This window comes from Manihot esculenta, chromosome 15 (assembly GCF_001659605.2).
Source record: "Manihot esculenta cultivar AM560-2 chromosome 15, M.esculenta_v8, whole genome shotgun sequence".
Taxonomy (NCBI): domain Eukaryota; kingdom Viridiplantae; phylum Streptophyta; class Magnoliopsida; order Malpighiales; family Euphorbiaceae; genus Manihot; species Manihot esculenta.
In genome coordinates, this window is record NC_035175.2 from 7190148 (window position 1) to 7218144 (window position 27997).

The window sequence follows — 27997 nt, forward strand, 5'->3', positions numbered from 1 at the left end:
TATGAATTTTTTACTATTAATACAGGTGATATTTAATTGGAAGGGGAATAAAAGCAAAATCTCATTTCTTAAATCCTTCAACCAAACTAAAATGTAAAAAGTAAAGTTACCATTTGTCAGTTCTTGCTACTCTCAAGAAGCAGAAGCAGAAGCAGAAGCAGCTCTCATATACAAGAAAAAATACATTGCTGCATAAAAAATCGCTTGGTTAGTTAACAACAACAAATTTCCCCCAAGATTTATATCTTTCACGCGTAGTCAACGATCACATTGCTTGCCCATAAAAAAAGCGGAGTCCAAATCTTTTGCAAGGGAGTCTTTGTCAAGACATGATACTGATCGTACAACAACCTTCAGAATCTATTTATGTATGGCTTTCAGATGATGCTCACTCAATGTTTGTGAGAATGCTTTTTTCTCCCAAAATGCACTTCTCCCTTCTCCTTCCTCTGTAATGTTCTCAAAGCAAAGGATAAAAACCCTACTGCAGCCATGGCATAAAATACTTTATATGGCTCCGAGCCCAAACCGAAGAAATAGGAAAAATAGCCAGCAAGCAGGTAGACAAAATCCAATCTCACTTCCTTCCCCAGTATGGCTGGGAAGGAAAAGAGAGAATTGCACTCGGGTTTTGAATTGAAGATACCATGAAGAATTACACCAATGCAAAGAGCTGAATCCAGGAACCATGGAAAGCTATGACCCAATCCTATTCTCTGCAATCACACACAAGTTCCCATATGAAGGCATTCAGTGGCCTACGTATTCTGTAAATGCTCAACAAGTTTGGTACATAGGTATCAAAATAAAATATGGATTAATCTGAAAGCTTTGATACTGTTCAATCATGATCCCAGAAATGAATGAGCAACATAAAACATTGTGATTGATCCATCAGCAGCATCAAATTTTGTTATGTGCTGCACTACAGCTCATTTTTTCATTGAAAAGCAAAAAAAGAAACAAATTGCTTCGCTGACCAGCAGAACAAGGATTAAATCCACTGGAAATAGGCAATCATAGCATGTGAAAAATTGGTAGTTCCCAGCCCAAAACCAGAAAGCAAGCACGTAACAATTGTGATAGATCAACTTTACATTGATTTCAATAGTTGGAAAACTAAAGCACTTATAGCAGTAATAAATACCATCCCAAGTCAATGAAAAAGGTTTAGGAATTAATTTGGCTTGTTGCATTCCAGAAAAGCTATTTTGAAGATTAATTGAGAGACATTAAAATCTCCAAAAGTGATAACAGCACAGTACTTCAATGCCACACAAGCAAATGGAAGCATCATTCATACCTGCAACCATGCCACAAGAGAGGGGACAAACATCATTGCTGCAAGAAGATGCAGGATCAACAAGCCATGTCGGTGATGGAAGATCTCCAATTGTGTGTCACCAAAACTTTTTGTAGAGTTTGCACTACTGGAACTGTTCTCTGCTGCTATAAAATTCTGGTTTAAAAGACCTTCATGTTTGGATTCATCTTCCTGAGATCCTTCATTTCCTCTGTCTTTACAATCATACAGTTCCTTTCTCTGTGCATGGCTGCGAAAGGAAGCCGTCAAAAAACTGTTTCAAAACATGGAACGGTTCTTAGAATGTGAATCTAACAAAAGCATCAAGACAAAGCAAATGCAAAAAAAATGGAATAGTGAAGTTTAAGATTCAAAATTACCTGCACAATGCATTATGACAGCACAAAGCATGTGAAACCAGAAGTATGAATAAACCCAATGCTGGATGAACAAAGCATCCCAGGGTAATTGCAGTCAGCGCTGTTACAAGTAATGGATTGACTCTTAGAACCCTCACAACCTGGTTTATCAACAAATCAGATCAAGTAAACAAGGCAAAGAACCAATCTGAGCTCTCATAGAATAGAGAAAAAAAAGGGGGAAAAAAAAAGGAGTACAAAAAGAGGTTTAACTACATCTGGGAGAATCAAAATCCTCATTTTTGAACTGAGAATTGAATTGAAACGTAAGATACGTACAACTTTTGTCAATTGAAGATGATACATATAATCCAATTAATTTTATCAAAAGATATAAAACATTCAATAGTAAATAATGTATATATATACATGTATATATAAATTTTATTTACAAATCATGTACTAAACATAAAATCAATGTGTATCTAATGACTATGCTGTGACCAAGACCAAAGTATCATAGTAGCAATCAAAATTTTAAAACAAAAATAACTAAAGTTATGGGCACTTTTATTTTTTTCCCTATTAATTTGATGTCTTTCTCTTGAGCCTTTTGTTTTTTCCCATTGTTTTTTAACTTGGCCAGTTGCTGCCCTTCTCTTTGTGAAACGATGAATCTATCCATTCCCAATAATTGTCTCATGATTCACCTTTGATTCATGTGCTTCCTGTCCAATTTTTCCTTACTTATGATTCGCCTATCAGACTCCTATCACTAGGCTAGTGATTTGATGCAAATCTTACTATTCATATGGTGAATTGTATGATTCTAATAACACTGCCCAGAAAGAAACAAAGAAACATCAATCAAAATGGACCACCCAAAGAGTTACATCTGTATGGGCCTTTTTACCCAAGTAATCTCTCCCTGGGGACTAGCCTTAGAGGAATGAAGCCAAGGTACCTGGGAAGTCATTCCAAGAGACTGGCTGCTCAGTGCTGGCTACATAGCCTACTACTACCGTTTAGGCTACAGAATATGCTACAGAGATAAGAGCTTACTTTTAATGAAAAGAAACTGGAGGAAAGATTAATAAACCAATGAAGAAAGCCAAAGCAAACACTTCCTTCCCATCCTTGCCACCTACAAAATATAAACTCTGCCATTCAGTATATCAAGCAGTACTTCAAGATTAAACATACACGAAAGCAAAAGGCTTCTGTCAGTCACATTTCTGTAAACATTTCATCATTATTAATTTCAACCAATAGAATCTGTCACTGAAGGCTAACAAAAACTCTCATGGCAGACAATAAAGTGATTGTTAAAATTTAATCAAATTATTTGAGAAAATATCTGTTCGCAGCTCATCATCTGTTCCTAAAAAAGGTATGGAACAGCTCTATCTAAGAAAATAGACAGTTTTATCTATAACTAGGATGAGGATTTCTTAAAGTCATGCAGAAAAAGTGCCACAACTTGAACCATATTCTCAAAATTAAGCAGTCAGTATACATATATATATGTATTTCTAGTTTTCTACTTTTCTTTTTTCTACCTTTTTCAATTTGAGAAAACATCAACCACAACATCGATAAACACATCATCCCATAATTCCATTATTTACATAGCATCAGTTGTAAGAGGCTAGCTAACCAACCTTGTCTTGATGAAAACATGTATGATGGCAGCCGCATAGAAGATCAGTTGGGTAACAAAGATCAGTAGAATTATGAACCCATTTGCAAAGAAATAGCAAATCACTGAAACAGTGATGAAGCTTACAAATGGAGGAAGGGGCTGAGACATTATCAAGGATATGAACAAGGAAATCAAAATGGGCATGATGCATAGAAACAAGAAAGGCAATGGCATTCTCAAATTTGATTCCACGGCTGTCAACAGTGAAGGTATAGGCAGATCAAGATCCCACGCATGTGCTTGCCGCATTAGAGCAAAAAAGATAATCGCAAAGGAGAAACCAACCATCTGCGTGAAAAAGTTCCACAATATGATAGAGCTTACTTTTTCCACAGTGATTTCAGTACAACCAGCAAAAGAGCATAATAATAACCATCCATGTCCATATATAATCTGATAGGATAAATCGCTACACAATCTCCTTTAGTAAAGATGTACAGAAAAAAATCAATACATGAAAAAACACCCCAGTTAGAAATATGTCTACACACATATCTCAATGTATTTTAAAAATTTCATCTTGATGGAGAAACTGGTAAGCAACAAGAAAGAAGAAAAAGATGCATTCAGCACTGAAACAGTTATTCGGTTATGAATTTGAAGTAATTTCACAACAGTGAGGTCCACATGAAAATATTAGGTTCTTGGTCCTGTGAGATCTATTCAGTATATCAGCTCAAACATCTAACCTAGAGGTGTTTCTCAAGATACTAAAATAAAATACCCAGTTTGTTTCTTGATAATGAAGTTGATATATATTAACTGACATCACGTAAAGCCCCACACCATTTTGTTTTTCTTCCTTGGACTACTATTACTTTATGACAACTACATATATAATATATACCCAAACACCATAATACACCTACTCTTAAAAAATATACATTTATGTGAATCACTTTCAGTCAGGACATCTAAAGAATCTAGCATGGATACTACAAGTTATCCAATCCACCTACATCTGTTCCATATAGTATGTAAAAGGCAAAGCAATATCAAGCAACATCAAGATGGCCAATGTTACATCACAATTTGACATGTATTTCTGCTTGAATGGTCCTAAATATGAATCACACCCAATAAATCACACAACATACAAATGCAGATGCAACTAAGGAATGACTCAAACAGCTTATTCAAAGAAGAACAGACAAAAACAATAGCAAAAATGATGAAAGGAAACTGCAAGAGAACATGAAATATCCAAAATTAGATACAACCTCACATAGAAATGGCAATTATATACAGAATATCCATCCATATCAGGACAATAAATCACCTGTGAATTATACAAAAGCAAAAACCTGCTGGCAGCTGCTGTTTCAGAAACACCAATACTCATTTTATATGAACAATGAGGATCAACCTACAGAGAATTAAGTACAATTAAGCTAAATGGCACTAAAATCATAAGGGATAAAATTAAAAAGTAAAGAAAATCGTTTAGAACTTTCATACCAGTAAAAGAACAGTGGTTCTTTCAGATCCCTGGGTAGAGCTCCACAGGGCTGGTGATGAATCAACAATAATGGTTTCATCTTGCAAATTAGGAAACATGTGAATACCTGATGTAGGATCCCATGCGAGTGCTACAGATGGGAAACACCGCAGTTTGCAAAGCCCTAAATTTCCAAGAAAACTGGTTTAGCAGAAAAGGAAAATATTTTGACCATTACAGAAATCATAAGGCACAAGTGAAATAGGACAGGTTTAAGGATTTAGAAACTCTACTAAGAATTTTGAAGTTGTTACTTCAAATTCAACCAACAAAGAAAAGAGTTGAATTATCCTAAAAAATCCAATCAAATATCAAGAACTTTTTCAAGCAAATCTTTTTACAATTTCATAAAGGGTTCAACTCAATGCATGAATTCAAGAGAGTATGAAAGAGAAAGGAAAAGATACCATCACAAATGATCTTACAAAAACTTAAGCATACATTCATCTAGGGAAACTGATGTGAGAGATTTAAGAAGCAAGGAAATCTATGATAATTAATGATCAGCTGCTAGAAAGTATCTACCTTGATTTAATTACTTGAAAATTTTAAACACATCTTTTCCCCGCATAATTTCATATGTAAGATATTGCTTTTCTTTCTCTTTTTTGCAAAAAGCCAAATTGGCCCTTTTGACTTTTACCAAATAATCAATTTCACCTGTAAATTTTGATTGGATTCAATAAATTTGGGTTAATTAAGTCCAATAGTTAAATTTCTTAGTTTGCTCCATTAAATTTAATTGGTAAAGTTAAAAACTACAGATGGGACTCTCTCTAACAGTAGATTCCATCTTCTTTAAAGCCATGGTAAAGTAACCATCGATTTCTCAGGATTATCAATTCATGCATTCAGCCAGCCGTTGCTTTTGAATGAATGTCTAGCTGTGTTTGGCGAACAATAGATCTTTCAAAAGTGTCAAAGTGAACCATATGTAGGTCATTTATATTTCAAAGACACGTTGAATATCAACAACACAATCTGTGTCCAAATTTTGCCAATAAAAAAAATGTCAATTATGTGCTCAAATGTATGGTTGACAACATGCTGGTTTAAATAAAGGTTGGTTATATGCTCATTTCATGAAATAAATCATTGCGACATTGTCAAGTTTATGGACATTGCAGAATGCTGCTACTTCACCAAGGAACCCTTTTGCAATGGGCCAGTGGCTTATTTGATTTCTCTGCAATGAATTTTGGTGACTCCCTCTAAAACCAAAAAGAACAGAATGAGAAGAAATCACCAGGCCAAATAAGAACTGCACTTTATAAGTGTTCATGTTGTGTTCCATGAAGCTATATAAGCATCTATAGAAAGGGTTTTTACAGCTACACAAGCCATAGAACTCCAAAATTATTGCAAGCGAGGTCGAGAAGAGGGGAATTTGAAAGGGAGGGGTGTGGAGAGAGAGAGAGAGAGAGAGAGGGGGGGGGGGGGGCAGGAGAGGAGAGGAGGGAGGGAGATTAAAGAAAGAGAGCTTGGGTCCCACCGATAGCTTCTAATTTTACCAATTCAATTTAATGGGGTAAAACCAAGAAACTAACAGCATTAACTATTGGACTTTAGGAATAAATTGACCATCTGGTATCAGTTCAGGAGCTAATTCAGGCTTCTTAAATTTTCCTTTTTCTTTTTCCTTTCTTCCATCATTCTATCCTACGCATAAATGCAGTGTGCACGTGCATGCTCACACAAAGTTTATCATTCTTTGAATTGACACACATTGGTACTGAGCCTAGAAAGAAGCATATAGTACAATTGGAGGTTTTCACATAGCCTAAAGAAATTAAAAGATAAGGTGCAGAAGAACATAAACTCCTTACTGCTGTTTTCCATGTCTCCATCCTCTTCAACGAGAAGTCCAGACCTTTTTATTCCACAGCCCACAGTATTCAGCGACAAAGTAACAGGCAAAAGGCCTAAGCTAATAGAAAATGATAAATTGAAAGCAAGGGGATGATCCTCTTTTAAAAATATTTCCTGCACAAAAAACATGTACCAGTCAAACACCTGTTGTCATGGACTAAACTAACCCAGTTTATAGATAACACTACATTTGGGAAGGGGGAAATAGGGAAAAAAGGAAATTTGAGGAATATTTTGAAAATACTGTAGTTTCCTTTGTTTGGAGGAGGACGTAAGTGGGAAGGGGAGAAGAAGGTTCACTCATGGGGCCCACCAAATTTTTCTCCCATATACAGGAGACATGAACATGAGTGATATTACTCAATTCAATTGCAGCCCCAATAAAATTCTTAAAGAAAATTTGAGGGCGTAATAGTTGTTTTACTATTGATAAAGAATATATATATAGTCCACATTTCATAACTTCCATATTTCTATTCACTCAAAAAAGAAAGATCGAAAATAAACTCGACTCCATTTTCTTTCCTCTTTATTTTCCTTTTCTCCACTTTTCCCATCCTTTGCTCCCAAAAACTGATAAGATTCTATAATTTAAAACCTACTAAGTACTTCAGCTAATATCATGAAAGCATTAACCTTTTGTGAATAGGTAGATAGAAGCATCAATTGGGCAGATAAATCTCTCTCCCCATCCTGTGGATTAAAGAACTGCCCAACCGCCATGGAAGCTGCTGGTGGAGGTCTGCCTGAAATACTCTGAGCATCAAAAACTCACACATGTCAATTATTCACACCATTTCAAAGTATCAAGTCACAAGGTTGTAGCTCACGATTCAAGGGAAAAATATGCAAGCAAAAAATTAATAAGGTACAAAAGCTATGTAAAAAAAAAGTTTCCAGTAACTAATTAGTTGACATGGAAAGATCAGACTGGCAAAACCAAAGTTTATGATTCATATGTTAATGTGCCATTGCAAACGTAAATAAAGGATAGCAAGATGCAGCCTTTAGACACAGTAATGGTCCCTGTTGAGGAAAAAAGAAAGGTCCCTGATGCAAAATCACATAGAAGCTTAATGAGCCTGGTCAAAGGCCCACAAAGCACTCTGACCAGCTCAGATTTGGCAGACAAGCCAGAAAATAATGTTTAGCCAATTTTATTCACATAAAAGCCTGAGCTTTTGCAATTTATTTGCAGCTCTTAATACATTTGTGATCCTCCTATGCTTATATTTACAGTCACCAACAGTGTAACAAATAGAGGTATTGCATAGTTGCAAAGTACATGGTTACAGAGAGAGTAATCTATGAGATAAGTAAAGAATAAAGCAGGCAACAAAAATAATACATGAAACCTATCTTAGGCAGATTCCACTAATATCATAAAAGGAATGAAGGATAACAATACCGGACGAGGAGCAACAGAGATTGTCAGGAATCTGAAACCACGCATCTCCTCCGGACTCAGACAAAGTACAGCAGATGGAGGTGCTTGCTCAGTCTGACTACCAGGTTCCATCTGACAAACAAGCAGCATAATTTGAAAATATGATGAGTGAATCTATCATTTGACAATTGTTTAGTCCAACCTATCTATAATGGCGGAAAGCATTAGACCTCCACTTGAAAAAATTTTGTAAGATTCACCATTACAAGGAACAAGAAATAAACAAGCATATACAATAGGCAGCACCTGGTCCAGTAATATAAAATTTGCCTATCAGAACATAACAAGTATTTATACCTGTCTTGGTGCAGGACGTGAAGGAATCTTCACCAACTTTGATGTTACTTCTACAACCCTTTTATTTGCAGCCAAGTCTGAAGTTGATTTTGCCTTTTCAGGCCACAGATGAAGTCTAACCCCAGAACATGGAGCAAGATTTGTCACAAAGATGAAATGGCTTTTTCCATTTGAACCCTATGGACAAAAGTTAAACTCTTCAGCAACTTTCCATGTGTGTCAGTCCATGAATTTAGAAAATAAAGGCAAGATATAAAAATATATATATAATTATATATTGAGGGGAAAAACCACCAGCCGCAGATACTGATCTTACGATCTTTGATACATAAACATGGAAGCTTGATTTCGGCTTGAATATCAAAAAGTAGAACTTCAATGAGTTTTAGAAGATTATTGATCAAGTAGAAGACAGTAAAAAAAAAATGCCCAAACTAAATTTCAACAGTTTATACACAAAATTCAATTCAATAAATATTTAAATTTGAGATAAGTGTTATACCCAAGGCTGGAAGACTGTCACAGGAACAAGGAAATAAAATGGTCTAAGTGAACTTTAAAGAATCAACAATCTAAAGACATTATAATAATATCAAAGATAAACAGCACAAGTCAAAACTTTTCATAACTACTACTGAAAAACTTTGGCAAAACTAACCAATTTCTGTATATCCAACCACCGCCTCCTCCCATCCATTGCCAAAACAGTCATTGTAGTAGTCTGGATGTATAAATCCCTTTCAAGACCATCATTGTTCCAGTGAACATTGCTGGGACATTTGGATAAAGCATATGCTTGAGAACCTGCAAGTGCAATGAAATTAATAAAACAACAATCATTTTGCTTTGGAAGTTGTAATTGTCAATGAAATAAACATGTAAATAACATGATATTCAAGAAAACTTCTATCATCGACGAATAGAACTTTTTCTAATCTATGCAAGATAACAAAGAGCTCTGCTAGCAATAATGTTCAAATTAGTCACATTATAATTGTTTGAAACTGTTATAATGTGAACATGATCTGTACATAATTAGAATAGATTGTAAAATCATAGCGCTAATTGATACTAATCAATAGATAAAGGACTTTTAGAAGAATGATTTGTTACCTTAATAAGGTGTGTAATCTGTATATAAATACTCTTGTTACATGGTATCAGGGCCTTCAATTTGTTGAGGTTTATTTTTTAGGTACTGTTCATCAGTACTATTCATGGATATTGCACGTGCACTATTAAAGATGTCCAGAAGTTGCGCCCGGTTTTTCTGTTGCCTCTATCTTGCAGTTTCAGCCCTATGCATTGTTTTGTTTTTTTGGCACCTCTTTCATAGCGGTGCTTTGCAATGGTGTATTCTATGGGATTTGTGACTTTGTTGGATTGGATCTCGTTCCAATCTGATTTTCGGCATTTTAGAAATTTAAAAATAGCCATCGATAATAAAACTACGATTGCCAAAGGAGGATAGGAAAATAATTATCGAGGTGAAAATACTACTACTTAGTATAAGAACCTACTCAAAAAGTCCACTTCAGTCACTACTATCATCGTTAAGACAGGTAAAACATGCCATATTTCCTCCTCAAATAAATGGATCATTGATTTTGGTGTCACGGATCATATGACAGGTAATCCCCATACATTCTCTAGTTTCCAATCACATAAAGTACATTCTCATGTAATCATAGCTGATGGGTCGCAACATAACGTTGAGGAATCTATGACTGTTAAGCTTATTCCTTTCATCATTTTATCATTCGTGTTAAGTTTAACCAATCTTGCCTTTAATTTAATCTATGTAAATAAACTTACCATAGACCTAAACTATTGTGCCACTTTTTTCCGTAATCATTATCTTTTCCAGGACCTTATGATGAAGAAGAATTAGTAATTAGTAAAAGACATGTATCTAATGGTCTTTATATTTTGGATGCATAGGTGCTTCAGTCAGTTGTTTGTTCTAGTGTAACCTCTCCATTTGAAGCACATTGCTAGTTAGGACATCTCTCCATTTGATGCACATTGCTAGTTAGGATATCTCTCCATTTGAAGCACATTGCTAATCAGGATATTTTTCTCTACCACTTTTGAAAAAGTTTTTGCCCCTAGTTTCATGATATACCTTCACTATAATATGAGTCTTATCATTTTGCAAACCATCATATACTACTTAGTCCCGGAATCAATAAATAGGCTGAATCTGCTTTTGAATTAGTTCATTCAGACAATTGGAGACCCTATCCTATTGGGTCTACAACTCGATTAAGGTATTTTCTTACTTTTGTGGATGATTTTTCTCAGATGACCTGGATTTACTTTATGAAGAATCGTTGTGAGTTGCTTTCTCACTTTTTTGCCTTTTGTATTGAAATTAAAAATCAATTTAATGTTTCTATGCATATATTGAACAAGTGATAATGCCGAAGAATACATGTCAAGCTCATCTCAGACTTTTATGTCAATATAGGATTCTTCACCAAATCTTGATACTCCTGCTCAAAATAGGGTGGCTAAAAAGAAGAATAGATATTTCCGTTGAAACTGCTCGAGCTCTGTTATTCCGAATGCAAGTTCCTAAGCAATTTTGGGCTGACGCTCTCTCTGCCGCATGTTTTTTCATTAATTGCATGTCGTCTACGATACTTAATAGTAATACTCCATATAGTATTCTCTTACATAATAAGTCATTGTTTTCTTTGGAATCACGGATTTTTGGCAATACTCACTATGTTCGGATGTTAGACCTCGTGTGATTAAACTTGATCCTAAATCTTTAAAGTGTATTTTCATGAGATATTCTCGTATTTAGAATGGCTACTCCACAGGTATTTAGTCTCATCTGATATAGCTTTTTTCGAGAAAATTCCATTTTTTTCCAGCAGCACAGACCTCTACCGGTGATGGAGAGGAAGATGAGTAACTCATCTATAAGATCACATCCGATAGTAAGATCTCCTAGTGTGATCTCCACTAGTGTGTCTTCTTCGGCACAATTTGTTGAATGTGTTCCTCCTAGTATTCAATAGTCTACTAAACCACCAGTAGTTCAAGTTTATTCTAGAAGACAAGTAATCTATGATACATATCCTGGACAAAAATCTTCTTTGCCATCGCCATTGGATCTACCACTAAGCATTCTTAATCTCCCCAGTAATCCTTGAAAAGATAAATAATAGTATAAATTTATTTATTTTATTGCTAATTTTCTCTCTTATTATCACATGTCTTCCTCTTCTAGTTCCTTCATTGCCTCTCTAGATTCCATTTCCTTACTTAAGACAATTAAAGAGGTCCTATTTTATTCTGGATGGTGTGGTGTAATACTTGAGGAGATCAAGACTCTAAATGATAATCATACTTGGAAACTAGTTGATTTACCCAAGGGAAGAAGGTTGTGAATTGTAAATGGATTTCTGCCATCAAAGCTAATCCAGATTGTTTTGTGGCAAGACTTAAGGCCCGTCTTGTTGCTAAAGGATATGCACAAACCTACAGAGGAGATTATTCTTATACTTTTTCTTTGTGCATGGTGACCTCCAAGAAGAAGTGTATAGTGAGTATGGAAAAGTCTGTCATTTGAAAAAATCTTTGTATAGTTTGAAGCAGCCCCGTGCTTGGTTTAACAGGGCTTGGTTTGGCAAGTTCAGTGATGTTCAAGTATTTGGGTTAAAAAAGAGTAAGTGTCTTCTATAGACATTCAAATGTTGGTATTATTCTCCTTATTATGTATGTTGATAATATTGTCATTAAAAGGAATGATCGAGTTTTCATACCAAAAACTTGAATCAGCTTAAGTATGTCTTGAAAGTAAAAGTTTTGAGTAAAAAAGGGAATTTTCTTATTTCAAAGGAAGTATGTCCTTGACTTACTTGCAGAAACTGAAAAATTGAGAGCTAAACCCTTTAACACACCAATAGTTCTTAATATATGCCTCACAAAGGATGATAGAGACCTTTATAATGATCCATAGAGATACAAGAGGTTGATTGGAAGGCTGAACTACCTTACGATGATGACTCTGCTAGATATTGCTTTTGCAATAAGTATTGTAAGCCAATTCATATTTGCACCTACAGTAAAACATTGGGCCATTCTAATATAAATTCTATGTTATCTTAAAGGGACTCCTGGACTCGATATACTCTACAGTGATCATGGACATATTACAGTTGAGTACTTTTTAGATGCTGATTGGACAGAATCTAAAAGTAATAAAAGATCCACGGTAGGCTACTATGTATTTATTGGAGGAAACTAGTATATTGAAAAAATAAAAAACAGAATGTAGTATCCAGATTCAATGTCGAATAAGAATACAGGATCGTGGCTCAATCCATTTGTGAGATTCTGTGGATAAATCATTTGTTGAAAGAAGTCAGTGTGGATGTTACGTTACCCGTGAAACTTTGATGTGATAATCAGGCTACTCTTCACATTACTAAGCATATTGAAGTTGATTGCCATTTTATTCGTAAAAAAATTCAAAAAACAATAATTTCCACCAGTTATGTTAAGACAAGAGAGCAACTGGGTGATTTATTCACCAAGGCATTAAATAAGCCTAGAATAGAATATCTTTGCAACAAATTGAGCAAAATAAACATCCATGCTCCAGCTTGAAAGGGAAGTGTTACGGCGTGAACATAATCTGTACATAATTAGAATAGATTGCAAAATCATAGGGCTAATTGATACTAATTGATAGATAGAGGGATAGAGGACTTTTAGTAGAATGATTTCTTATCTTAATAAGGTCTTATAATCTACATATATAAACACCCTTGTTGAATAGAGAAAACAACTATTTCTTACAAATCTAATTTGTTAGAGAAACTAATGTTCAACTTAAAATCCGGGTTTTATTCTGCCATGTGCACTATATTTTAAATTATAATTACCAAACTATTCGATCATCTTCTAAAGATCAAACAGCATTAGGGAATGACAGCATGACCAATGAGCATCCAGGAATTTTTAAATTCAGCAACCTAATTTCTTGCTTCTGCAAAGTAGGTCATGTAAACAATTTCTATTAGTAAATATTCAAAAATATGATTGATTCCGAGAAGTTTTGTTTCTCCAGCATTTTTGCCTTCATCCAAAAAGCAGTTCCTATGATAGCTATGCTTCAAAATCCCAAAAAGCACCTTGATTTCGTACTTTACATGTATAATAAAATAATAGACATTTGGAGAGGGCAAAAGAAGTACAGGTTCTAGAGACATCTCTGATCTACTGATCCCAGCTCAATGTGAAGGTAGTGCCACTCACCTTAACTAATGTACTAGCATCAGAAATAAATCAATTCCTGATTTTACAAGCTCACTATCTCTCTCCCCACTAGTGTAGCAATTTCCTTTTCCTTTTTTGGGGAAAAAAAAGCCTCTATTTGTCTTCGTATTAAAGTTTTTGCACTGGACAATCTTTTTTCTCTTTTTTCTTTCTTAGAGAAAGTAGGCATGAGAAATAAAATTCAACTAATCAATCTAGTCTAGCCTCTTTCGGTTCGCTAAACTTTATCTTGTAAATTACTTTCAGAAATAGTTTACCAACTCCATTTCCAATCCACCACATATGTAGATGCCTTGCATGCTTTGGTAAGATCAGAAAGTAATTTATACAAAACCCATCATGAATTTTTTTCAGCAAATTCACTTTCACAATTATACAATATAAACCTTAAATTTTCAAAACAATTAACAGTCTTCATCCGATACAACCATATAAAGAAGATTGATAATTACCAAGTGCATTTTTTATATCCTTAATGGGGGTATGAGTTGACTGATGAGATGAGTATGGTTGCTTCATCCAATTGAATGTCCTAGGTATCCCACTACGAAGCATTCTTGAAAACACTGTTAATCTCTTCTGAGTTTCAGGAAATGGCTGCCCTGTTCTGGAATCCATCAGACTAAGGAGTGTATGTGATACCTGCAAAGAATATACACATTCAGAAAATCTCCCATTAGGCTTAAATCTAGGTTCTACTAGAGGTGATCTACTCACTTGCACAACTAATTGATTACACCATAAAATAGCCTGATGTTCCATTGACAACCAGACATTTCTCATGCCTGTACTACTTATCATAAAACCATGAGTGGGGGGCACAATATTATCCAGGGTCTCTAACTTTGATCGAACCTGGAAAAAGAAAATTTGAAGTGTTAGTGAGCAGATACAAACCCATCAAATTATATTTCCAGTTTTCTCATAACACTTCATTCTGCAAAAATATAGAAACACCCAATTCAGCAGATCAACTTAATGCACATTCTACAAATATGGCTATAAGAAAAACTGCAATGTTTCAGGCTACTAACAAGAGAACTTCAATATTGATGGCCATTTTACAATAACAAATACCAAATAAAAACAGATAAATAAAATTATAGTAATAATCGTTAATCAGGAAGCATTTTAAAGACACTGTAATATTATATGAATTATAGGCCTGTCAACTAGTTGCAGAAGCTTTTAGATTGGATACTTTAAGACTAGGGAAAAGGTAACAAAGTACTTTTGAAAAAACAAATCTGTTTTAATGATTACTCCCTACAGAAAGAAATAATATAGCTTAACTCCAAGCCAACGTTATGCCGATTGCTATATGTAAAATGCAAAAATAACCCTATAGATAATATTTTCATACCAAATCCTCCATTTCATTATGTATGACACTAAACAATAAGAGAGTAAAACAGAATGCGTCATTTTTTCATGCAAGCAAAAAATCCTAAAGAGCCCACCATGTACCATAGCCAATTACTTATTTACTCAAAAGCCAAAAAGACCCAATGATATTCACACCAAAATAAATATTCAAATTAACCTGATAATCATTATAACCACCAGAGATGGAGACAACAACGACATGAGATAGCAATGGATCCGATACATAACGTCCTGTCCTAGTAGTTTGGACCTCATATCTCCTCCTCCATTCCTCATTTACACGTTTAAAATAATCACCCAATGATGGCTGCAATGCAACTGGAGGTGATCTGGGGATGATGTGAATCTCATGAGAAACATATCAACTTGTGCAATCAACAGCCAAAGATATTGAAAGGCAGCAAAGCTTACTGGTGAGGGGTTGAAAGTGTAAGAATGGTCTCAACAGCTGATTTCCTTAAATGAGGGTGGACGATTACAGCTCTAGCAACAAAACCACCCATAGAATGACCTACCAATATCACACTTTTTGGCAAACTAGCAGATACTACAGCACCTTCTCTTTGTCGGGCATCACGAGATTCTTTGTATTGATCCAAAATCTGCAGGCAAGACCATAGAATAACCAATTGCATAAATTAAAGTATATGAGCGAGAGCAAATGAGTATAGCGCTATAAGCCATTAAAAATCTAAAGAAAAATCAAGCTTAAAGAAGTTCAAGGGTACTTATATCTATCACCAGATGAAGGCAAATACAGAGTCATCAGTCATCACACAAAGATAAGGTGCAACTTGATGGAAGTTCAATGAAGAAACTAGAAGATGAACCTACATGCCCCTCAAAAAATGATAAACTAGGAATTAATGGAACTGACATAACTCAGCACTTAGTAATCATAAAGGTTCTAGATCCAGAGGCAAAACCCATGATGCAGGCATTGTTGAGAGATCTGAAAAGGAATTGAAACCTTCTCATGCATCAGGATTAGGAAAAAATTTAGGTAGAAACACAATAAAAGAAAATTCATTGCTAAATCTGGAAGTTTTTTTTTTTTTTTTGGGGGGGGAGGGGGGGGGGGGAGCAGACATATTGTATATATCTATACAGGATCTATACCACTTAAGCTTCCCAAAAGGGGAAACAATTCTTAAATTCAAACATTAAAACACGTTCAAGAGGATCTCCAGGTACAAAACAAGTCAGCTTCCTTGCCATTTAATATTGATAGGCACTATAATTTAAGTTGTCCAGACTTTTGAAGCTAATAATGCGAATATAAATTAAAAGCAATACCTTGTGAATGGCATATACAACATACTCTGTATGTTCTTCAAGTATTCGACCATCCATTGCCGAATGTTCACCTTCAAGGTCTACAGCAAACCAATCCAGCCTGCTAGAGTATTGATTAGGTAAATGAAACCCAGCTCCACTTGCACCGTCCCCTCCCTCCTCAGGAGTCAAGTAGGCCTCTTGATAAAATGTCTGCTCAAGGGGGCCTCCTTGATAAGCCCGATCAGATTCAGCTGCCAAGGATCTTACCTGTACAGAAGACATCCCAACCAATACGATAAACAAAGATATGAGTGCAAGAATATACATCAACAGATGTGCAATGCATGAAACAAATTTCAAATACAATGCACAATATAGTAACCATAAGGGGTTTTTGTTTCAATAAATTGTACTCAAAGAATGCCAAAAAGAATGAACAAAAGTTTATACTTTCTTTCTTTTTTAATACAACCATGGACTCAAACGGGATAATAACCCTCCATTGTAACTTTTCATTTCTATTGCACTTTACAAATTTGAGTTGTCATCAAACATAGCACTTAGCAATAATGGGCAAAGAAAGGGCAAGTGTATGATAGATGCAACAAGCAAGATAATAAGCTACTTCCATAACTTCTTAGTTTCTATTGAACTTGATGAGTTTAGGTGAAAACCTAAAGGAAAGCCACAAAATTTGGAAGCAACAAGAAAACCCCTGCAGTGCATGAGACCACCTCAATGACCACATCTAGCTCCAACCTATGCACATGTCCATGACCAACATGCAACCCACTAGTGAAAGGCCATGTAAATTGTAAGCGTCAACAACTGCTGCCACGGCACCACCCACCACCTCTGCTTGGCTGCTTTCATTGAGCATTTGAAGCAAGCACATTTTTCAAAATGTATGTCAGCTAGCTACCACTTACTTAGGTAGGAGAAGGACTTCACCATTTAGAATCTTAATACAAAATTGATTAATCAACCTTTTGGGCTAAATTTTGCATCAAAAACTCTATTTTCTTCAGGCAATACAAAAATATAAAAAGCAAATGGGATTTGTATTTGACAAGACATCATGCAAAGAAACATTGCTTTAATAACAATTTTTATCTGAAAAAAGAACAAGGTGGAAAGCAGCTAAATGGTATCCATTTTTGTCTTTCCAGACTCTTTTTAAGCATCTTTTCCTTTATGAACTCTTTTTTAAGTAGATTTATTTGAGTTTTCTTACTTGTTTTTACTTAGCAATTTTTATGGTGTTGTATTTTTCACTTCCTTTGTAATCCACCTCATCTTACATAAAAATAGTATGGAATACATACACTCGCACTCGGTTACGAGCACGAGCTTGCATTACATTGTTCGACATTAAACTCAGTAGCCACCAGTTTAACATTCCTAATGGTTAACATGATTTAAAAAATTCAACATGCCAATAATCCACATTAAAACAAAAAATGGAAAAAAAAAAAAAAAGAAAAAAGAAAAGGAAGACCTTGCCTGCTTGTAGCTACCACCATTGCCAGGAATAAAAAGAACTGGAACACCACTGAGTTGCTTTATATGCTCATTAAAATCAATCTTTTTCCAGCCTTCATGGTACAAGTACAATCCATACTTTGCAGATGACCCACCATCATTTGTAGAAATTGGAATGTATGTAGGATACATATACGTCATTATACAGCCATTCGAAATAGGCTTTAGCAAACCATACAAAGCAAGTAAACCGATCCATATGGTTATTATAACAAGAACTGCCACTCTAAGCTTGGCTCTGAAACCTTGCATTTTCCAGATCAATCTTCTACCCTTCTATATCACCACTTTTAAATCACTTTGCATATCTTTCCTAACGACCCAAAATCTTTAGTGATAATAAGCAGCAATTAGGGTTCGAACTACAGAAACCAATTGATTAGAGGAAAAAATCAGCTGAATAAGCTTGAAAACTAGTAAAGAAACTTCAGATATCAAACTTGTAGATACATTTTGCAAGGAACATAGAAATCAAACATTTGCAGCTTTTCAGCAAAATCTCGTATGGGAAAACAAAATGCGCGCATTGAAAATTAGTGTATGACGAAGAGTTACCAAGAGAGTATGAGATCGTAAACGGTGTTGCAGAAATCAGAAACAAGAGCACCGGCGACGAAGATCCTGACGCCGCGCACGCAGCGTTAACTTGAACAATCAGAAGCCATGGCCCATGACACTGCTACCTTAAAAAAGAATCGCTTCATTTAATTTATTGTTTTTTTACTATTATCTAACAGTGAGAGTAATGATTAGGAGAAAATATTATTAAATCTGTAAATTTTTAAAAATTTATTAATTAGTGCCTAATTCTCCCTAATTAATTAATTGCACAATATAAAAATAGAAAAGTAAATCAAGAACACATTATAAGTCGACTCTAAAGAACCACTGGATAAAAAAAAAATCAATCAAAAAGCAGAAGACCATTGAAATCCAATAACAATGGAGTATATAATCAAAGGAACACAAAATTAACAAACTATAAATTAGTGATAAATTGATTATTTGGAGGGAATATTGGCAGGAGGTTATCCATAAAAATTAAATTATTCAAATATATTTATATTAGCAATATTTTTTTTTAAAGCATATAGCAATACTTTAAATTTATTCTAAACTCAATTAAAATTTAATATAAATTATTTAAATTCATCTCTTATTATTATTAAAATAAAATTTAAATCTATTTAATTTTATATTTTTAATTAATAATTTATATAAAAAATAATTTTTATTAATAATTTTTATTTAAAAAAAATTATTACTTTTAAAAAATATTTAAACTTTAATTTTTAAATAAAAATATATGATAAATTTATAAATATTATTATAAAATATATATTTTATATTAAATTAATTATTTATATAAACAATAAAATTCATATTCCATTCAAACTTATTAAAATATTATTTTTTGAATTTTAATTCATTTCAAATTTAATTATAATTATTTAAATCTGTTCTATTATTAATTTATTTTATGTGAGAGATAGTGGTGATATTTATAGGAGGAACAAATTTTTAAGGGGTAATTTTATTTTTTTAAATTTTAATAAATAGAATAAATTATATTTTAATTTTTAAATTTTAATATAATTAATATATTAATTTTTATATTTTTAAAATTCAATACTTAAAATTTTATATAATCAATTCATTCAAATTGAAAATTATTTCATCCATAATTTAGTTAATCAATCAGTTAAATAAAAAATAAATATTTAAAATACTCACACAAACACTTAAATTATTTTCAATATAATGAAAAAATTTTATCTTTAAATTTTAGCGTAATTAAAAAATCAAGTTTTATATTTTTTAAACTAATTCCTTAAATTTCTATATTTAATCTGTCTAAATTTATAATTTTTTCATCTATTATAAATATTAGGTCAAAACTAATAAATAGTTAATTTGATTTTGAAATTATAATTTTTTCTATAAAATATCTTTTATACAAATTTACAATTTATTTAAAAATTATTTAATATCACTTAAAAATAATTATAGTTATAAGTATTTTCTCAAAATTTTGAAATTATAAATATTAAAATATTATAATGAATAGAAATCAAAAATAAAAATATTAAAAATTAATTAAATGAAATATTATGGATAAAAATTAATAAAAATTTAAGTGTTTTTTTAAATTAAAAATTAAAGATTAAAATATTTAAATTGTAATAAATATGACTGACTAATTATAGAGAGATTTAAATGTATGATTTTAAAAATATAATAACCGATTTATTAATTTAGTTCGAATAAAAGAAATTATTAAATTGAATTTAATTTATAAATTCAGTTAAGATTTTTTTTTAAAAAAGTTTATTGTTATTTCAGTTCGAAATTTGATAAAAAAATAAAATAAATTGAAACTTTTAATTATAATAATATATTATTTTTAATAATATAAATATTAAATTATAATTAAAATTAAAATATTTTAATTAAATTTTAAAATAGTAAAAATAAGATTTGAAAAATAAAAATTTTATTAAAAAGCTATTCGATTAAATTTAATTTCTATTTAAAATTAATTTAATTTAATTTTTATAAATTCTAAAATTTTATTTCAAATTTATTCGATTCATTATATATCATTTTTCAATATATCTCTTTAAATAAAAACTCTAAAAATATTTATCAGCGCAATATAAATTAAATTCACATTCGAATTGAAATTAAGATATTAAGGCAAGTTTTTTTATTTTGAATCATATATATTTATATAAAAAAAGGTTAGATAATAATTTATTTATTATATATATAATAAATGAGTTAGAAAACTATTAATTTATCAAATTAAGAAAAAAAAAATGTTAGTATTATTTTATTAGACTATAATAAATGGATGCTCTAATATTTTTATGGGGCAATTTTTTTTTAAATTGAGTCATTAATTTGTTTTTTTGATCGAATAAATTTTGTATTAAGTTATAATGAAATTTAGAATATAAAGGGTAAAATTTTATGTTTAATTGAGATCATGCTAAAAAGTAATATGAATAAATAATGAGAATTATATGAACTGTGGGGCAAGTGCCCCATTGCTCCATATAAATCCACCCCTGGTCATGTTCGCTATAAAGAACAATGGACATTATCATACGTTCGTTAAAATTCTATTTAAATGGTTTAATCTCTGTTTTAATTCATATAAATCCACCACATTGTTGCACACGCAATATATTATTTTAGCTTTTTACGATTAGTCTATGTGCAACAATTATTTTTTAGTTTTTGCAAAACTAAAATTAACACATTTAAAAAAAAAAAGTTAAAACAATGTGTACAAATTATTTATTTTTTTTAACCTTTTCAATTTATGCAAAATTAGATTGGCCACATACGTGAAAAAGTTGAAATAATATGTAAAATTATTTAATTTTTTATTTTAATCTTTTTTCAATTTTTGTAAAACTAAAATTATTCATATTTTTAAAAAGTTAAAATAATGAATGTGCATAAATTATTTTAATTTTTTAATTTCTATTAAAATTAATCATTTAAAAAGTTAATAATATACATAAATTATTTTAACTTTTTTAAGTTATTTAAAATTAAAATTAATCATTTTTTAGAAAAGTTAAAATAATGTGTAGAAGTTATTCTAATGTATACAAAATTAAAAATAGTCGCATTTTCTAACAAAATTAAAACATTGTGTAAAAATTATTTTTATTTTTTATTTTGATTTTAAAAATTAAAATTAAAGCTATACTTTTTTTAAGTAATTTATTTTGTGTTTTTATTATTAGGACTATAGTTTGCAAAATTTAGAATGGTTTAGTTTATACAGTTAATTAGATTTTTTTTTAATTATTTGAAATATAATATCTAAATTTAACTATTTTATTTTAATTTTTATTTAATTTCTTAAAATATTTTTTAATTTAGATTTTTTCGTGATTTGCAGTCCAGATCTAATTTTCCATTTGTATTTAATAGCTAATACGACATTAATTAGCTAAAATTTATTCTGATCGTTGACATTAATTAGCTAAAATAGCTAGTAACTTTCGTTTTTACTTTTTCCTCTTAATGAGTTATGCCAGATATGGCGATTGTGTTTACAGCAGACTTGCCTCGCAATCGACTTATTTTACCTTTACTTTTGAACTAATTTTTCATGACAGTAACTGCGCAACCCAATTTCATACAACTCTTGGAAAGAAGATGGCCTCAGCTTATCCATGAGAAGGCTGCTCTCTTGGCCAGAGTTGGCACTGTTTTGTTTTAATAGCTTATCCATGGAACCTCAAAACTGCTGCTAAATGGGGGACTCTAAATCATTTTGCAGACCTCATAAACTTATTTATTTACCAACACAAAGTTATACACTATAACCGCAACCTGAATTCATACTGCAACTGGAATTCAAGTCTCTCTCTATAGCATTATCATGTTCCAAATAGTAGAGGGCACGTAGTCACACAGACACAAGCTCTATGGGCGTGTGAAAAGCATCGTCTTTGCAAGCTCAATTGCTTTCTGGCGTCCAAAGAATTTCTCCACTATTGCCAAGGCAAACTCCATCGACGTTCCAGGCCCTCTACTAGTTATGAGGTTGCCATCAACCACAACCCTGTTTTCAGCTTCACTCTTGTCTGACAGCTTATCACACATTGCGGGAAATGCTGTGGCTTTTTTACCCTACACCAAAGCAGAAATATATATTTTCAACATGACAGCTGAGTACATGAGAAGAAGAGAATTCAGCTAGAGGCACTAATATAGTTTATCACAGAGGGATAAATTCTTGCCATGCAGCTTATTAAGTGAAACAAACTCTATGCAATTTTAAGTAATAGAATCAGTTGTACGCTGTATAGACAACATACTTGGTTTATATTATATTGGAATTTCTTAAAGGGGAAGGGGATGTCAGGGTCTCAACCTCTGACCTCTTGTACTAAGAAGTAGGCACTAGAAATGATTTGGCTTATGTTTCATTTGACCTTGTGTTAATTTATGCTAACTAATTATTATCTTATCAACTTTAAACAATATAAAACACAACAAACCAAAGCTTCTATAACCCTAATGAAGTCAGAGTTACTAATAATTCAATGCTGAAACTATATTTATCCTCATAAAGTCGATACCTTGAGCAAGCCATGAGGCTCCAATACTAAAGCTGGAGATGCACATATTGCTCCATATGGTCTATTTGATTCCCTCTGCTTTTTTAGCATATCTACCAGTTTTTCAGAGGCTGTAAATGCTTGGGCACCACCCAACCCACCCTGTGAATGGCACAATGAAATTAAGTCAACCATCATGGTAGAAAAAGAAACAACCAACAAAGAAGTCTACTTACTGGTAAGACAATTAGGTCATATGAAAGCTTAGCAGCCTCATCAAGGAGCATATCTGCCTCCAGTTTAACTTTACGAGAAGCCAAAATTTCCAGCTTGTCCTCAACAGAGGCCACCACAACATTGGCTTTAGCACGTCTTAGTATATCAATTATCATAATAGCTTCCATTTCCTCTGTACCATTAGCAATAGGCACAAGAATCTGAAAGGAAAACAGATATAGTTATGAATGATAAAACACAAAATCATTAACCACCGTGAAAAATGAATGCCATAGCACATAACTGGTAATATCCCAATTGAACAAACATCAAAGGTGGAAGATTGAATTTAATAATAAGCAATCAAAAGTACACTCTCTCATTAACCACAACACCTTCATCTAATATCCCTTCCCTCCCCTCCACCCCCCAATATATATGTAATCAGAAAATTGGAAATGGAACGCTACCTACTCGCTGTCCACTCTGACTGCTAGCTAGCCTAGCTCTCACATCAGCATCATTCATGTTAAATGCATAGCCAAGTCATAAAACTAGTCCAGTCGAGACCAATTGTGGTTACTACTATAATTCCACAATGTCAATATATATGGCTAATTTATCCTTCAAAATTAAAATGTACTTGATATTTCAAGCGGAGGAGGGAGTAAAAGGTGGATGTTGAATCCATAATGGGCTTGGGTATAAGGACTTGAATGTGTCCTCTTACATCCCAACATTTTAATTTCCACCTCATTGTGCTGCAGCTAATCATGCTTCACACATCATTAAAGCCAATGTCATGTTTGACCTTTTTACAATATCTTCTAATCAGGTAAAATACGAATTGAATGACAAAGGTAAATAAAATCAAGTTGAGAGAAAATAATGAAGATAATTACAAGTTTTCTGGTGAGAATGTTTGGCTGTCCTATTCAAGGGAAAAAAATGCTACATCTGAATCTCACCTGAGGAATACTGTCAAATGTCCACTTCACTGGATTTAGCTCCTTTATGGTATATTCATCTCCATGATTGGTACGCATCACCTACACAACAGTATACACTCAATGAGGGGAAATCTTTGACCCAGATCATGTTACTGCATAAGGCAATATTTAAAGCAGCATAACGAGAAACTCAAGTTATGTGTTTTAAAGCATTGAAATCATTTTAGCACATTTATAGTTATCAAACTTTCCTTTATTTCTGTCTCATTGTAATGACGTTTACCAGATTTAAGTATTCTCTTAAAAAAAATAAACATATGAAAGCAGACAATAATGAATGATATTAACCATAAGATACCCAAGAAGTGGTGAACGACCTAAATTCCCAAATTGAATAGCTATAATCTTTGACAATGCAAGTAAAATAAATCATAAAGGTTAATTTCCTCATAGAAAAGAAAATCATAAAAGCTAAGCATGCCTGAAGTGTTGGTCTGAACAAAATCACCGAAACTCAAAATCATAAGGATTAGGGAGTACAAGTGAATCAACTTTACGGCTGAAAAAATCCTTGCTAGTGGATCTATGCTTGCATCTCCCAATTGCTAATAACCTTCTAAAAGTTTGACTGCTTAACCCAATGATAAATTTGACCTCACTACAAAGATAGGTAAAACTGTTTGAGAATCCGATTTCTAGAAAATGTCTACACACAGCCTCTTTATCTGATTTTGACCTCAATCTCAGGAATTTTACTTTTAGACCACTCATAAACCATTATTCGTGTGAAACCAGCATTACATTTCAAATATAGAATATATTTAAAAGTTTCTAGATATGCTGCACTCAGCCAATCCTAAACACATGCATCCATTGGTTTAAAATAATGCTCAGAGTACAATTTGGAACAATCTAAGGGAAGCACAACTGCAAAAAAGTTGTTCTTCAACCATTATGCATGAGCTCTTCTGGGCACAATTATATCACGGGCGCTACCTAAAACTTAGGTTGCAGAATGTTAGCTCCAGTCAATTTAATTAGCTGCAACTCACAGTTCACCATTTAATTAGTTGCAACTCACAGTTAGGCTGTTCTTTGGCAATGTTTATACATGATATATTAATGCAAGTAAGATAAGCCAAAAATCATCTAGTATGACATTAAGATACCAATTTATGATGATTATATTAATACTCCTAATCTCCTATAGTATTTGTGGTGGACAGTTATAACCAAATGTCAATATATGCCAAAATTTAATTCATCTGTGTAGCTGAAGCTAATTTAATCGAGCCAAAAAAAAAAAAGAGTAAGGCAAAAGTTGATACCAGAGGACTGGAAACTTCATTCGCCTTTTCTTTCCCATACAATTGCTCAACCAGTGCAACAGCAAACTCCATGGTAGTGCCAGGTCCACGACTTGTGACAACTACACCATCCTGCTGCACTCTTGATTCAACAGCTGTTGCACAAGATTGCAGCTGCTCCATAAATGATGGGTAGCAAGTTGCCTGTCAAAATGGATAATCTCATAACTACTTTAAATGCCATCATCATCAACAACAGCAGAAAGACTGATTGCACATAAGTTTATTTGTTGAAAGACAATAGTATCAAATGACTACTTATGCTTACTTTCAATCCCTTAAGCACGCCCCATGAACCAAGAGCCACTGCAGGAGAAGCACAAACTGCTGCATAAAGTCGCCCATTTGCAGCCTGCTTCTTCACCATGCTTTCTAAAGCAGCAGAATTTTTAAGGTTTGTAGCACCTGGCATGCCCCCCTACATGAGCAAATCACTGATTAACACTGAGAGTACAGCTGGCACAAATGAGAAACGTGCAGCATAGAACTAGATAAGGGAGAGTGCCAGCATTCTGTAGTGAATATCAGTGTCCAATTTAAACAAAATACTACAGCATACAGTGTACACGGATATCAAATAGTTGTGCGTTTTCTGCTAAAGCTTGTGAGATAAACCTGGGGATTTTATAGAATATACTAGCCATAAATGTAAATGACCATTTGTGTACGCTTTATCAATAGTATATTTGACGAGCACCATTTTATTGAATCAATTGGTAGCTCCAAAATTGAATCTAACCTTTAACAAAACCAGCTTAAAGTTTCACTGGAAACCACCTGTGCACTTCCATGAGTATACCAGGCGGAAAGGGCACTTTAATTGCTTCAGATTTTTCTCATCCACAATAAACACCCATTACGAGTTAGCCATTAACCTTCTATGATTGACCAACAATATAGATAAATACCTAAACCATTGCCAATTAAAGATTCTAAAAATTCAACCAAACAAAATAGAGCATCACCGATAAGTCGTTTTACAATTCGATAGGTCACTATAAAAACCCCAAAACCATTTAGCTTGACGAGCAGTAGCCGCAATCATGAATTCACAATTTCAGAGACGAATAAATACGCATATGCTTGAGTGTTTGAAAACAAGACAAAAAGAGAGTTACAGGTAAAGTTATGAGATCATAATCGGTGTCGGAGCAATCAGAAATGAGATCATCGGCGATGATCCTGACGCCGTGACCAGCTTCAACTCGAAGCTGCTTCTCAACAGAAGCTACAGTGACAACGGCGCCGGCTCTCCTTAGCACATCGATAGTTATCACAGCCTCCATCGGCTCCGTTCCATTGGCAATCGGCACCAAAACCTAACAAAACACCACGCAAACAAATCAGCACAAACAATTTGAAGAAATAGTCATCCTTCGCACAAATTGAATGGCTTACCTTCTTATCAGAGGAAGCCATTACAGCGGTCGCTTTGGCAGAGAACGACAAGCGAGTTCTGAGAGGAGAGAATTTAGAAGAGAAAGGAGAAGAGCAGTGAAGGGAGTGAGTAAGAGAGTGAGGGGTAACGTGGCGTAAAAAAGCCATTTTCAGCTTCGTATTTATTAAATCGTTTTTTTTTTTTTTTAATTTTCTAATTTCTAGAGAGATCCATGGTCGTGGCCTGGTGCTGGTGCTTCAGTGTGGAGACCTAGAGCTAGTTTAACGTGCGGCTATGGAGGAAAATGGTAATTGAGATGTGTGGCTGTGATGCGCGTATCCACCAGGCCTATTTGAAGTCTGAGAAGTAACTTGAAGAAGCGAGCAAAAATGTCCAATTAATCAAATAGAATTTTGGTAATTTTTTAAAGGGCAAAAAAAATTAAGCTTAATTTAATTCTAATCTTCCAATTTTGGCAAAATAAGCTAAATCTTGAAAATTCTTAAAATTTTTATCTATAATTTAAATTGAGAATTAGGTGAGTGTATCCATTTATATATGACATGGCACTTTAAATTATTTATTATTATTTTAAGTATTTAAATATAATTAATTAATATCTAATGATATATTTACACATTAATTTAATAGATAGTCAATTAATAAAAATAAAAATAAAAATAATAATAATCTTCCTTTATCACTTTGTGATAAAAAAGTGAATGGAGAGGTACTGGAACTGTTACAAGTGAAATTAATGCTATGATGGATTGCGATGAGCTGAAATGGGTTACGAGGAACATTGAATTTGCATTGGTGATAAGTTTTAAGGGCAAAGAGAGTAGTATTGGGAATGATTGTGCAATTTGTGATCTCTGAATGGTGCTGTGGAGCGCGAGTAAGGAATGAGATGGTAAACAACATGGGTTTTGTTGAAATTAAAGATTTGCTTATGCATTTGAATTTTAAAGAAAAGAGTTGTTGGATTCACTAGTTTCGGTCTAACGAGAATGCCAAGAAGAA

The 27997-nt window shown here is 33.1% G+C and overlaps 2 protein-coding genes across 4 annotated transcripts; both read right to left on the reverse strand.

Annotated features, from left to right (window-relative positions):
* Nucleotides 1-48: 48 nt before the first annotated feature.
* LOC110601699 lies at nucleotides 49-18688 on the reverse strand. 3 transcript variants are annotated; one of them, XM_021738940.2, is made up of 19 exons: nucleotides 18532-18688; nucleotides 17938-18338; nucleotides 16453-16701; nucleotides 15568-15758; nucleotides 15314-15485; nucleotides 14488-14625; nucleotides 14223-14412; nucleotides 9134-9279; nucleotides 8476-8652; nucleotides 8140-8250; nucleotides 7368-7487; nucleotides 6689-6845; nucleotides 4823-4986; nucleotides 4644-4730; nucleotides 3324-3652; nucleotides 2725-2806; nucleotides 1684-1823; nucleotides 1304-1553; nucleotides 49-716 (listed from the first exon to the last, which is right to left on the reverse strand). In XM_021738940.2, exons 2-19 carry the CDS (start codon nucleotides 18226-18228, stop codon nucleotides 393-395), a joined length of 3318 nt encoding a protein of 1105 aa, XP_021594632.1. In that variant the 5' UTR covers nucleotides 18229-18338; nucleotides 18532-18688; the 3' UTR covers nucleotides 49-392. The 3 variants fall into 3 exon arrangements, with proteins under 3 accessions (XP_021594632.1, XP_021594631.1, XP_021594633.1); XM_021738939.2 differs by having other exon boundaries at nucleotides 1304-1577; XM_021738941.2 differs by lacking the exon at nucleotides 18532-18688 and having other exon boundaries at nucleotides 1304-1577; nucleotides 17933-18144.
* Nucleotides 18689-22060: 3372 nt separating this feature from the next.
* Nucleotides 22061-27243, reverse strand: LOC110602379 (protein DJ-1 homolog B). Its single transcript, XM_021739879.2, has 8 exons — nucleotides 26995-27243; nucleotides 26715-26915; nucleotides 25865-26014; nucleotides 25558-25740; nucleotides 24248-24328; nucleotides 23300-23500; nucleotides 23085-23225; nucleotides 22061-22632 (listed from the first exon to the last, which is right to left on the reverse strand). The coding sequence occupies exons 1-8, from the start codon at nucleotides 27139-27141 to the stop codon at nucleotides 22426-22428; spliced, it is 1311 nt and encodes a 436-aa protein (XP_021595571.1). The 5' UTR covers nucleotides 27142-27243; the 3' UTR covers nucleotides 22061-22425.
* Nucleotides 27244-27997: the final 754 nt, after the last annotated feature.